Source organism: Hypomesus nipponensis, chromosome 9, assembly GCF_054491055.1.
Source record: "Hypomesus nipponensis isolate SF chromosome 9, ASM5449105v1, whole genome shotgun sequence".
NCBI classification, from domain to species: Eukaryota; Metazoa; Chordata; class Actinopteri; order Osmeriformes; family Osmeridae; genus Hypomesus; species Hypomesus nipponensis.
In genome coordinates this window covers 3,158,550-3,171,305 of record NC_140369.1, presented here as the reverse complement: position 1 = coordinate 3,171,305, position 12,756 = coordinate 3,158,550, and the positions used below count along the sequence as shown (strand labels likewise).

Below are 12,756 nucleotides of genomic sequence, written 5' to 3'. Positions count from 1 at the left end.
GATCACAAAAGGATTCACGTATGCATCTTTATACCTACGTGTTTCCAGTACAGACTGTAAAAATACCTAAATTACAGTCTATGGTTTTTCAGTGTAACAAGAGGCCATCCTGATCCTATAATCTGAGGACATACCTATCATGCCACACTGCATCCATGTTTCAGGCTTAGCAAATACAGTATAGTATAGTTGTATCATTGTTCATAACTGTGTTTGTGTAGCTTCTATAGCCTAAAATCTAATTAAAAACTAAATAAAACACAGTAATGGGAAATTATGGAGTCAAACACAATGTCCACATGCTGGATAGGATGTTTATGATAATCCATTGACATTTTTTTTTTTTTGTCTGTATAAGCCTACTTTAGAGGCGTAGCTGACCCGTGAAAGTGAAACTGAAATGAGGATGGGCACAATTTGATCATGGCTGTCTCTGAAAGGTGGGCGATGTACATAACTGTTATTACAATATCTATTATGCTGTGTTTATTAGGTTGCGTAAACTTAACAGGTGATTCGGTTTTTATAGATTTCGGCCGTTCATAGCGATGAAAAATTACTTCAAACTGATATTATCTTATTGTTTATTGTGTCTGCGCATTACAGTAGCAACGTACCCCAAGTCTGAAGTGCGTCACGTAATAGGCTAACTTAAAATAAGGTCGGTACGCCATCGCACTCCATTTGACATGGTAAAGAATGTTTGTCAATTGTAAATTTGCAGGCATAAATCGTGATTCGGTGCTTCTTGGGTCAGAAGGTTGAACTAGAGTTTGTCTGGAAGCAATCCAAACAAACATGGCGGGGACTCCGGAAGAACATACCAGGGAACACGTGTCATCTTCTGTAAAAAGGTAAGAATTAGATACATTCGTTCATGTTCAGTCAGCTGTCCAATTTTGTAAAGTTTTGTAAATACTAGAGGCTGAGGACAGATGGATCCTAACTCTAGCGACTGTGATCGGGGAATGATGGGAGCCCCAACTGTCACAATATGGTTGATTTAATATTTAGTTTTATCACATCCATCTTTTTTATTTTTTACTTGTCGGGGACAATGCAGTTTATTTATGCACATTATTACATACATAGATAATGTTGTAGATGTGTTGCATAAAAGGGTTTTAGCCAATAGGCTAATTTGCAACCCCAGTCCCTGGTCACACCTTTCTAAAAAGTTAGCCAAATACAATTTACTACATAGTGTGAGTTACACAATCATGTAGCAGATGCAATATATTAGTATATCAACATTTCACAGATTCATGACCACATTACACACAACAGCACAGCACGTAACAACACAACACATTACAACAGGGACAACAGAGACACACTGTGTGCTCCTGCCTTTATGGACCTGACTTAGTGGCTAAAGGTTTGGTTTTCTTTCAGCCAGTGTTTCACCTTTCTATTGAATGTTTTCAGTTCGGTTTGTGTTTTTATTTCAGTTGGTAAATGATTCCATAAATGGGTCCCTATCACTGAAAAACATGACTGGCCGAAAGTGGCTTTGCGCACCTCTACTATGCAGTTGCCACCCACCGCCCCCCTAGTGGCCACTCTTCTTGTATTTGTTTTTGTCACAAAAGGACAGAGTACGGCTGGAGCTAGATTATTGGAACATTTAAAAGTCAGTTTAAGAAAAGCGAACTTCATAAAACTATAAAAATTAAAGAGTTTGTATGTCTGGAAAATCAAACAGTGGTGCCACATTGCTGGTTTCTGATCCATTATTTTCAGCGCCTGCTTGTATAATGATGTGATGTTTCACTGCTGTCTGGGAGGCTTGGGCACATACAGTAACACAGTAGGATAAATGAGAAAGTATCATGGCATGAAAAAACAGTAAAGCTGCCTTGACCGGTATGTGATGCCTTATCATTCTGAAACAGTTCAGATTTGTCCGGACAGTCTTACAGAGTTTGTTAATGTGTTTGTTGAATTTGAGGTGGGAATCCAAAATAATACCTACAAATTTAAATTCCTCAACTTCCTCTATTGCCCCTTGGTCTATTTTTGTAGTACACTTGGCTTTCCGCCTTATAAAGAAGCACATAGATACCGTCTTTTTGACTTTGAGCGTCAGATGGTTATCTTTGAGCCACTGAGATATACCCTCCATCTCCTTGGTCAGGGTCTCTGCTGCTGCACTTGCTGTCCTGGCTGATGCATAAATTACTGTGTCGTCAGCGTACATTTGACAGTTGGCTGATTGACAGCATGTTGGTAAATCATTTATGTATAAGCTAAAGAGCAGAGGGCCCAAGATGGAGCCCTGTGGGACACCCATTGTGGATTGCAGTGGCGTTGAGAGTTTAGTGTTTATTTTAACAAGTTGCATGCTCCAGATATGATGCAAACCAGCCGATAGCATGTTCAAAGGAGTTGAAGGTGGTGAGTTTATTCAAGAGTATATTGTGGTTCACTGTGTCAAAGGCCTTTTTTACGTCTATAAACACAGCTCCCACAACATTACCCTTGTTCAACTTACTCTTGATGTTCTCGGTAAGGTAGCAGTTAGCCAATTCTGCAGAGTACCCTGGTCTAAATCCAAACTGATTGGAGTTGATAAGTTTATTGCTTTCCAGATGGTCTACTAGCTGTTCTTTAATAATCTTTTCTAAGATTTTGGAAAGAGCAGGCAATATTGAGAATGGCCTATAATTGCCCGCTTGATCCTTTGCACCAGCCTTGAAAATTGGGGTAATGATGGCTTGTTTCCAACTTTTGGGGAATTTGCCCACTCTGATGGAAAGGTTTACCAGGTGGGTTACAGAAACAGCAAACCATGGTCACCCAGTCTGTGGGATAGCATGTCTCAATTTGCTGACGGTGGATTGGCACCTTTACTGACATTCAGAGAAGAAAACCACTAGTTGATATCCCTTATCTTTTAACCAGGCCCGCAACCAGAATCAAAGTTTCAGCTCGGTCCAAATTCAGATCATAGCTCAAGGGAAATGTTGATATTTGGAGGAGGGCAATATTCAAATAAATAATGACTTGTTTTGTGTGTGCGTGTTTTTTTTTTTTTTTTTACAAAGTCTGACTCATATGTAGTCATGGCACCGCTTTTTTAAGATTGACCTTTTTATCCAAAGCAATTTTTGGAAAAGGGCATATAGAAAGTACTGCAGGCTGTGAACTTAAACTTGGAATGAAGAACTTTCATCAGAAACAGAAACTGGTATTTCCACATGATGGTTGGGTTGTGTATGGAGAGAAATCTATGTAGTATTCTAGCTAGGTATTCAGAGAGATGACTAGTAGACTGGGACAGATAGTTCTGAAATCAAGGAAAACACTATTAAATCTTCCCTTAAATAAACTGAGTTGATCATGTGTTTGCATGTGACAGCATTATCAATAATTGTTTTTGAATGTTTTTATTTATTCTTGAATAAATGTGTATTGCTGCATTGTTTTAGGATGGTTGAGGAGAGACAGGAATCCCCCAGTTATATGTCCATGAAGAGTGACCGGTCAATGGGGGAACCTATTAACTTCAAAGAGGGATGTGTGATCCATCAAGGGTAAATAATAGTTTAATTACAGTCTCAGGATATTCAGTGGAGTTATCCCTTGTCTTCATTAAGAGTCTAATGTTGGTTTAGGTGCAGTTCTATTGGCATATGTCAAACCCTCTGTAACAGTGCTTGTAAAAGGGACTATACAAATAAGATTTTATTTTATTTGAATGTAAGAATTAGTTGATGGCTTTATTTGTATCTGTCACTATCAGTACTCCGATCTGCACAGATCGTCTTACCAGACCAGAATCACCAACTACCAGTACATCCCCGAGTGACAAATCCTTTGACCGTCCCATTCACTTTCGGTAAGGAATCTTAAACATCTTAAAATAGATGTGATAAACGGTCTTCAGTTGTAATGAACAAAGTCAGGACTCTGACTGAATCCAAGTACAGGCTTTTTATGAATCAGGCATAGGCAGACAAGTAGGGTCAAGCAGGGGTAATCAGAGCAATACAGGTCATAAGATAAGTTAGAACTTTGTAAATCTCTTTTGGAAATTGTAGTAACAGAAATTACAACAACATAAGAATAAATAAATGATTATAAAAAGTGAAGAAAGAGAAATCCAAGTGGGTAGTCTGGTAACAAGGACAGGTTGGCCGGGTACAAACAGGTTGTTCAAGGTCAAGTTCAGTTCCAGGACTAAAAATTAAGAGAAATTCATAACATCTGAGTGCTTTTCAATGCACTGATGTATAACAGGAAGGGTTTGTGTGTGATAATTGGACATGTTCATGTATCACTTTGAGTGTTGGCTGAAAATAACATTGTATGATACAGAAAATATGAAGAGGAAAGATTTTGCTGAAATTGGGGTGTGTAATTATTGTTGAAATGTTTTATCTTAATTCTGAGTCAGTGTGGTAATCAATAAGGCAAAACAAGTGACCGTATGCTTACATCTTCTTCTTAATGATAGGTCAGGAAATCGTCTCTGTGACTCCTGTTCTGAGTTTTTGAACACTGAGACACGAGCTGTGAAGTCCTGCCTGACCTGCAGTAACTCCTACTGTGAGATTCACGTGAGGAAGCACTACACTGAAAAAAACGTTTCAAGAAACACAAGCTAGTGGATGTGCCAAGAGGTCTGGAGCTCTGTGAGGAACATCACAAACCTCTGGAGGTGTTCTGCATGACTGACCAGATGTTTGTCTGCAGTCAGTGTTCAGTAACACGACATCAAGGACACAACATCTGCCATGAGACAGAACTACCTGGGGGAAAGGTAGTTGGTTTTTGTTCTTATTCCATTGAACAGGAAACTCTGTTAAGATTATAGAATTTTGCTATAAAATGTATTTATTTAGCAGTCACTTATCCAAAGTGTCGTACGTGGGGAGATTTAATCCTGCGATTGCAACCCTCTACCTCTGAACTAGACCTATTGCAATACAGGAAATATGAAATTAGAAACATTGTATTAATACATTTGTAAACAACAAAAGTAATAAAGTGATTAATTTATCAGGTGTACACGCAATGTGATTTTTAACAAAGGCATATTTTGAACATGGCAAGCAACTGCTACTTGGTAAGCACAAAGGTCAAACAGACCTGGGAGCAGATTTAACATTTTACTATTAGGGAGTCAGGTGGCTGAGCGGTTAGAGAATCAAGCTATTAATCAGAAGGTTGCCAGTTCGATTCTGGCCGTGAAAATCCTTCACACTGTAGTTGACACAGGTCGGATTACGAGTTCTGAAGATTAAAGCGAGCAATGTAGTGTGATGAGTTTTTTGATGGATTCAAAAACTTTTCGGTTTATGTATCTACAGGGCACCGGAACAGAGCAACCAGCCTCAGATAATTGTAGGTTTGTGTCCTGAGAAATTGAACGTCAAAGACCATTTCTTAAAATTACACATTTATCACTTAAAATAATGTCAAAGTGTGCAGTTGTGTTGCCTTCAGTTCTGTAGTTCTTCATGCTGTGCCCCTATGAACCTATCCCTCTCTGTCCCTTCTCAGTGCTGCCCCCTCCTGGAGAGATCAGATTCCTCTCTGTTAAGGCCAACTCAGTGACTCTGAGTTGGGGGTGTCCAGAGGGCCTGGAAGGACCCAGGACATTTAAGGTGGCCTGGGAGAGTGATGGAGAACCAAAGAGTCTTGAAGTAATTGACATGTACAAAGTGGAAATAACTGGACTCCAACCTGGTCAGAAGTATGAGTTCAGAATGGCCACAAAAGGGCTCCATGGCGAACACAGTAAATATGTCTTAGCAACTACTCACACAGGTAAAGTGAACTATGCTTGCCCATGACTTAATATGTTTTCTTCACTCTTTGTTTTGTTTTAAGTCTTTAAACTAATTTAAATTTCTCTCAGTGGTCCCACCTGCCAGGAACATTACAGTTGGCAGATCTGAAGAAACTTCCTTCGATGCTCGCTGGTCCAAAGCTCCAGGAATGGAATATGTTCCTCATCACTTCATCATAACCTGCACAAGTCCAGGGACAGATTCTCTGGCAATACACGCTGAGGTCTGCCACACAACACGGACTGACCTGGAGCCTGACAAGCAGTACACTGTTGGAGTCTCAGCTGTGATGAACAATGGAAGACAAAGTGAACCTGTCTCTACAACCATATACACTAGTAAGATGCACAGTACCCATTTTACAGACCTCTAGATGTATCTTGAAAAACATGTACACGTACACATTGTTTGAGCCTTCTTGAAATTGTTGTAAATTAGGTATCCCTGCACCTGTCAAGCTGACAGTTGTCTCAGTGGGCACCACATCAGCCACTGTGAGCTGGGAACAGCCAGATGGAATGAACCAGACCCAACTCCAGTACCAGGTCTCCTACCAGTCTCCAGGAACAGATCGTCACATCACCACCTCCACCTCCTCACAAAAGATGATCTTGACCAGCTCCTTGGGTACGGAACATTTCATGAGAGAACTTGCCCAGCTGTATGAGGCATCCCTGGTCCATGAAACCACTTCAGAGTGGAAACAGGAAATTCCAGAACTTCCAAAAATCTGTGCTGAATTAATGTTGGCAGGTTTTCCACTAGAACTCATGGATGGAGATGCATCTAACATCCCAATAAATTGGATAAGAGATGTTCTCAAAGAGCTTGACTCTCTCATCAAACCCAACAACAAGATGAGAGTAGTTTCAGTTCTGGGATCGCAAAGCTCAGGGAAGTCCACTCTCCTTGACACCATGTTTGGAGTTCAGTTTGCTGTAAGCAGTGGAAGACGCACCAGAGGAGCCTTCATGCTGCTCATCAAGGTCAAAGATGAATTCAGACATGTGATCAAGTGTGACTTTATCATGGTCATCGATACAGAGGGCTTGAATGCTCTGCATTTATCACAGATAACCAACAACTATGAACATGATAATGAACTGGCCACACTTGTGGTAGGACTGAGTGACATCTCCATTGTCAACATTGCTATGGAAAACAACGCAGACATGAAAGACACTCTGCAGATCGTAGCTCATGCTTTCCTCAGGATGAAAGGGTCCCGGAAGATACCATGTTGTCAGTTTGTGCACCAGAATGTAACCGATATCTCTGCCCCCGACAAAAACCTTAGGGAACAGAATCTCCTGTTGGAACAGCTGAATGAAATGACAAAAGTTGCAAGCAGGATGGAAAATATGAATGAATGTACTTTCACTGATATCATCACCAACAAACCTGAAGAGAACTGCAACATCCCTGGTTTATGGCATGGTAGTCCACCCATGGCTCCAGTCAATGAGGGTTACAGTGCAGCTGTAGACCAACTTAAACAGCAATTGAGCAACACGTTTAAGAAGCAACCAGGCCTGCACGATCTTCTCCCTCCTGCCCGTGGCTTACGGATGTTATTCGTGAAAAGCGGTCCACCCTTCGAGCAGCTGAGAGGAGATGGCGCAAGTCCAAAGACGGTCTGGACCTTGATAAGTATCACTCCCTCCTTAAATCCTTCTCTTCTCACATAACTGGTGCTAAAACCCTCTACTTTCTTAACAAAATTAACTCTGCTTCTAACCCCCACAAACTTTTCTCTACCTTCTCCACCCTTCTTAACCCACCTCCCCCACCCCCCCCCCCCCTCCACTCTGACAGTAGACGACTTCTCCTCCTTCTTTGAGGAAAAAGTCTCCGACATTAGCAGTCGGTTCCCTAAACCCACCTTTCCTACCCCCTCACCTTTCACGACTGACCCAACTAAATGTCTAAACTCTTTCTCTCCCCTGTCCGAGTCAGAGCTCTCTGACCTCATTCTCTCTCATCCCCCCACCTCCTGCCCCCTTGATCCTGTCCCCTCCCCTCTCTTTCAAACTATCTCCCCCTCTATCATAACTTTTCTGCTCCATGTCCTAAACTCCTCTCTTACCTCTGGCACCTTCCCCTCTGCCTTCAAACAGGCCAGAGTTGTTCCTCTACTCAAAAAACCCTCCCTTAACCCTGCCGTCCTCCAGAACTACAGACCGGTATCACTGCTACCCTTCTTTTCTAAAACAATTGAACGTGCTGTATCTAACCAACTGTCTAACTTTCTCTCTCAGAACAACCTGCTTGACCCCAACCAATCGGGCTTCAAGACCGGCCACTCCACAGAGACTGCCCTCCTTTCAGTCACCACTGCCCTCCAGTCTGCCAGAGCGGCTTCGAGGTCATCCGTCATCATTCTGCTGGACCTTTCTGCAGCGTTTGACACGGTTAACCACCAGATCCTGCTCTACAGACTTGGAGAGATGGGCATCACTGGCACTGCACTCCAGTGGATCTCATCCTACCTCTCGGGAAGATCCTACCAGGTCTCCTGGGGAGGCAAACTGTCAGACCCCCGCCAGCTCTCCACCGGTGTCCCACAGGGCTCCGTCCTTGGACCCCTCCTCTTCTCTCTGTACACCACCTCACTTGGACCAATCATCACCTCCCATGGCTTCTCCTACCACTGCTACGCTGACGACACCCAGCTGTACCTGTCGTTCCCCCCGACCGATCCGGGGATCTCTGCTAGGATTGAGGCCTGCCTCGCAGACATCTCCGCCTGGATGACCGAGCACCACCTCCAGCTGAACTTCGCCAAAACAGAACTTCTCATCATCCCGGCTAAACCCTCCATCTCCCACGACCTGTCAATCACCCTGGGATCTGCGACGGTGACCTCCTCATCCTCTGCCAGGAACCTTGGGGTTACAATGGATGACGAGCTCTCCTTCACGGCCCACATCGCCGCAGTCTCCCGGTCTTGTAGATTCACCCTCTACAACATCCGAAAGATCAGGAGATACCTGTCTGAGCACTCCACCCAGCTGCTAGTCCAAGCACTGGTCCTCTCCAAGTTGGACTACTGCAACTCGCTGCTCGCTGGTCTCCCAGCATGTGCAACCCGCCCTCTTCAGAGGATTCAGAATGCAGCGGCCCGCCTGGTCTACAATCTACCCAGACGCTCCCATGTTACCCCGCTCCTCATCTCCCTCCACTGGCTACCCATCAACGCCCGTATCAGATTCAAGACCCTGGTACTGACCTTCCGAGCAGTGAACGGGACTGCACCCATCTACATAAAGTCTCTCCTGCAACCTTACACCCCCACCCGTCACCTACGGTCTTCTTCAGACAACCGCCTGGTGGTCCCACCGCTCAAGACTGCCCGGTCCCAACACAAGCTCTTCTCCTGCCTGGCGCCCCAATGGTGGAACCAGCTCCCCACCTCCATCAGGGACACTGACTGTCTCCCCACCTTCAAGAAAAGGCTCAAGACGCACTTGTTCCGGGAGTACAACGGCACTTAAGAATGCTTGGCTGGATTTGTTAGTTTCCTCCAGGATCACTACGACTCTTATTGAGTGACTTGTTGCTATTGTAGGTTAGATATAACGAAGTTAAGTCTTGTAGTTGCTGTGTAATATTTTACTGTTGATTGTTCTTTTACAGGTACAGTCCTGCACTTTTGTGGTTCATGTTGTTTTATTTGTAACTTGTATAACTACACGCTCTTATGGGTCTTCCCTTTTGGCACTTGTTTAGCTTTTTCACAATGTATGCTTCATGTTTTGGCTGCTTGCAATGTTTGGGACTATCTCGTTGTTATGTTCAGTGACCTATGCTCTTTTGTAAAGCTCTCTCTTGGAAGTCGCTTTGGATAAAAGCGTCTGCTAAATGAATAAATGTAAATGTAAATGTAAGAAGCAAACTGTGGATGCAGAAACCATCCCTGATTTCTGTGAGTGGTTACAACATTTGTGGACAGCTATAAAGCATGAGAAATTAATCTTCAGCTTCCGCAATAGCCTTGTGGCTCAGGCATACAACAAGCTATGTGTTGAGTTCAACCAATGGGAGTGGAACTTTGAAAAACATATGTACAACTGGCTGGTAAAGGCAGAGATTGCGGTAGCAAACTACGGCTTGAAAGGTTCTGAGGAAATATCTGGCCTGGATAGTGTCCTACGTCAGCTGAAAACTGATTTAGACAAAGAGTTAGAAAAGGCAAGTACAGAGTTTCTCGACAAAGTGACAAAATATTACAAAAGTGGGCAAGGAAATGTTGCTCTGATTGAGAAATACAGAAAATAATTTGAGATTAGTGCAGAGCACCAAAAGAAGCCAATGAACAGAACTCTTGAGAGAAAACTGGAAGTGGCTGTGGATGTGAGAAGATGCACATTAGGGATCAACAACAGAAACAATAGAGATACTGTGGAGAAAAAAGTGTCTGACCTTGTTAAGAAATGCAGTAAAGAAAACCACCCAATGTCCAACCAGGAAGTAGAAGAAGAATTCGAAAATATGTGGAACAAAACCATAAGGGAGTTATCATTTGGCGGTTTGGAGCGTCACAATGTTTCCGAAGATGTCTATAGGGCTCTAGAAAAAAACTTGAGGAACACAGGTTCAAACATTTGGAAGATGCTAACTGAGGCAAATCCTTTTGACAAATGTGGGAAGGAGGAATTCGAATTGAAGAAATATGGAAATATTTTGACAAAGTCTATCAAAAAGACAGTGGACAGAGAAGGATATGGAAATCAAAAGATAAGAAAAAATAAACAAGTGTTAGCTGATGAAATCATACGCAAGTCCAAGACCTTGATTGATAAAAAGGTGAAAGAAAGAATGGACTATCACTGCACTCACACTAAAGAATTACTTGAATTAATAGATGAGAGCCTTGCTTGGCACAGTGAGTTGCACATCAGTGCTGAGATATCAGCGGCTCTAGAAATACACATCTGTGGGCATGCAGCGAGGGAATTCCAGAGCATGCATGATGCTTTCATCAGAAATAATGACCCACGACAAAATCTGGAAGAACTGAAGCCTCAGTATTTGGCTGACTTTAAGGACCTTTACCAGAGGAAAGATCTGTGCAAACGAAAGGCTGATGAGTTCACTGAGCTTCGTCTTCAACCTGCTGTTAGAGAATACATCTACAACCATTTGGGACAAGACATTCTGGAAGTACTTCAGTCAATGGATGGTGATGTGAATATTAGTACACGGAAACACTTTCAGTTTTGCGTTTTTAAGCAGCTGATAGCAGACTTCTGTGCGTTTACAAAGTACATTGATTATTATGAGGGATTTGTTTTTGAGTGCATACTTAATGCAGCAGTTGGACACTTTTCAGATGGACAAATTGCAAACATGGAGGTTGAACGCTTGGAGAACATCTGTAGAAAGATTAACCACGCTGTTGACAAGTCATTGAAGAGAGAAAGTGAAGATGACGAGAAGGATCAGAATTTCAACACGTTGATTCAGGATTTACGTAGATAGCTGTCAGACTGGCTGGTCATTCCCGATGGTACAACAGGGTTGACTTTAGGTTTTGTCAAGAAAGAAGACTTCCTCAAAATGTTGACATTGTCTGTCATAGAAATGGAGCATTATCTAAGAGAAGAGTTCTCTACAGATTCAGATGTGAAGAAGAAGTTGAGAAAATTAAAGGAATGTCCTTTGGAAAAACTGAAGAGGAAGATGTTTGGCTGTGGTAAGATGTGTCCATTCCGCATGACCCCATGTGATGTGGAGGTAGAGGGTCATTCAACACATTCCTCTGTAATCCACCGACCTGTGGGACTTGGCGGGTATCAAACAAACGAGTCAGGAAAACTTTGTGGGGATATATGCACATTTCTCATCAAGGAGAAAGAGGAATTCCATTGTGCTGAAACAAAAGGGAAATTCTCTTTGTTCTCGAAATATAAAGAATATTTCAAAGATTTGACCATAAACCCATACAACACCGTCACAAACTACTGGAAGTACCTCTTTGCGAAGCATAGCATGGAGTATTCAGGAATACATGATGTCTTACCAGCTGATATACCAGAAGACTGGAAAACAATCACAAGTGATCAGGCTTTGAAGAGCTTGACGGAGTATTTTGACTCATTTTGACCCCATATCTAACATTGCCACAATGCAAACTGTGTGCCAAAGGTACTGTAGATCCACACTTGTCTGGTTTCACCACAAGATAGGACTTCAACATTTAAGCTTCCATGTTCTCACTTTGTCTTGCTAAGATGAATGAGTCATGTCCTGCCCCGGTCTTTTAAGTTCTTTTAGCAGTGTTTTAGCACCTCCTAGGTTGTTTGTTTGAACAGGAAATGATTGTTTGAACATGAAGTCACCTGTCTGCACAGAAAGTAGCTATTGGGTCCTTAAAGCAACAATTTCTTCTCAAGCAAACCAATGAGCTGATATGTATTTAATTTACTGCCGTCTTAAAAAAAACAAACATTTAATCTGTACTGTCATTGTCAGTGTTATGTAAATTAATATTCTAATCGTTGGTCCTAAGTGTGTGGATGCTTGTATAAACCTTGTACAATACAGCATATGCTGTAATTTCAGATGTATAGCGTGCTTACCTAGTGTGAAGCTTATGTTAGCTAAAATAGAATTAAATCTATTATGTATGACATGTACAAGTGCCATATTATAAGCATATATTCAACTATTGTACAAATGCCTACCTTTTGGTTTCTTCAAAGTATACATTGGTTTCTACGAAGTGTACAAACTGCTGCATGTAGTATGACTCAGTCAGCCATATCTACTGGACCTTGTCATTTCACCAGCAACATTATTGAATTGCTAATGTATTTCTATTTTATTTATTATTATTAATGTTTTACTATCCAGATGATGCTGAAAAGATTTGTCATCGAAAGTGAGGATGAAGACTGCACTCTTTGAATCACTTGTGACGTTATTTTGTGTTGAAATTAAAGCCATTTTAGCACAA

The 12,756-nt window shown here is 42.1% G+C and overlaps 1 protein-coding gene and 1 pseudogene across 1 annotated transcript; both read left to right on the top strand.

Annotated features, from left to right (window-relative positions):
* The first annotated feature begins 315 nt into the window (after positions 1-315).
* Positions 316-9,303, top strand: LOC146272354 (uncharacterized). The gene is made up of 10 exons (XM_084704281.1): positions 316-440; positions 725-854; positions 3,432-3,536; positions 3,746-3,841; positions 4,460-4,765; positions 5,316-5,349; positions 5,509-5,775; positions 5,867-6,136; positions 6,237-7,432; positions 8,057-9,303. The coding sequence occupies exons 5-10, from the start codon at positions 4,673-4,675 to the stop codon at positions 9,290-9,292; spliced, it is 3,096 nt and encodes a 1,031-aa protein (XP_084560407.1). The 5' UTR covers positions 316-440; positions 725-854; positions 3,432-3,536; positions 3,746-3,841; positions 4,460-4,672; the 3' UTR covers positions 9,293-9,303.
* A 48-nt stretch (positions 9,304-9,351) lies between these two features.
* On the top strand, positions 9,352-11,517 carry LOC146272353 (interferon-induced very large GTPase 1-like; annotated as a pseudogene).
* The last annotated feature ends 1,239 nt before the right edge of the window (positions 11,518-12,756 follow it).

Bases quoted from the DNA above. Each gene is read 5' to 3' on its own strand.
- LOC146272354 (XM_084704281.1), top strand. From the start codon at position 4,673: ATGACTGACCAGATGTTTGTCTGCAGTCAGTGTTCAGTAACACGACAT. The intron at 4,766-5,315 runs GTAGTTGGTTTT...ATGTATCTACAG, and splicing joins CAGAACTACCTGGGGGAAAG to GGCACCGGAACAGAGCAACC. The intron at 7,433-8,056 runs GTCTGGACCTTG...TTTCTCTCTCAG, and splicing joins ATGGCGCAAGTCCAAAGACG to AACAACCTGCTTGACCCCAA.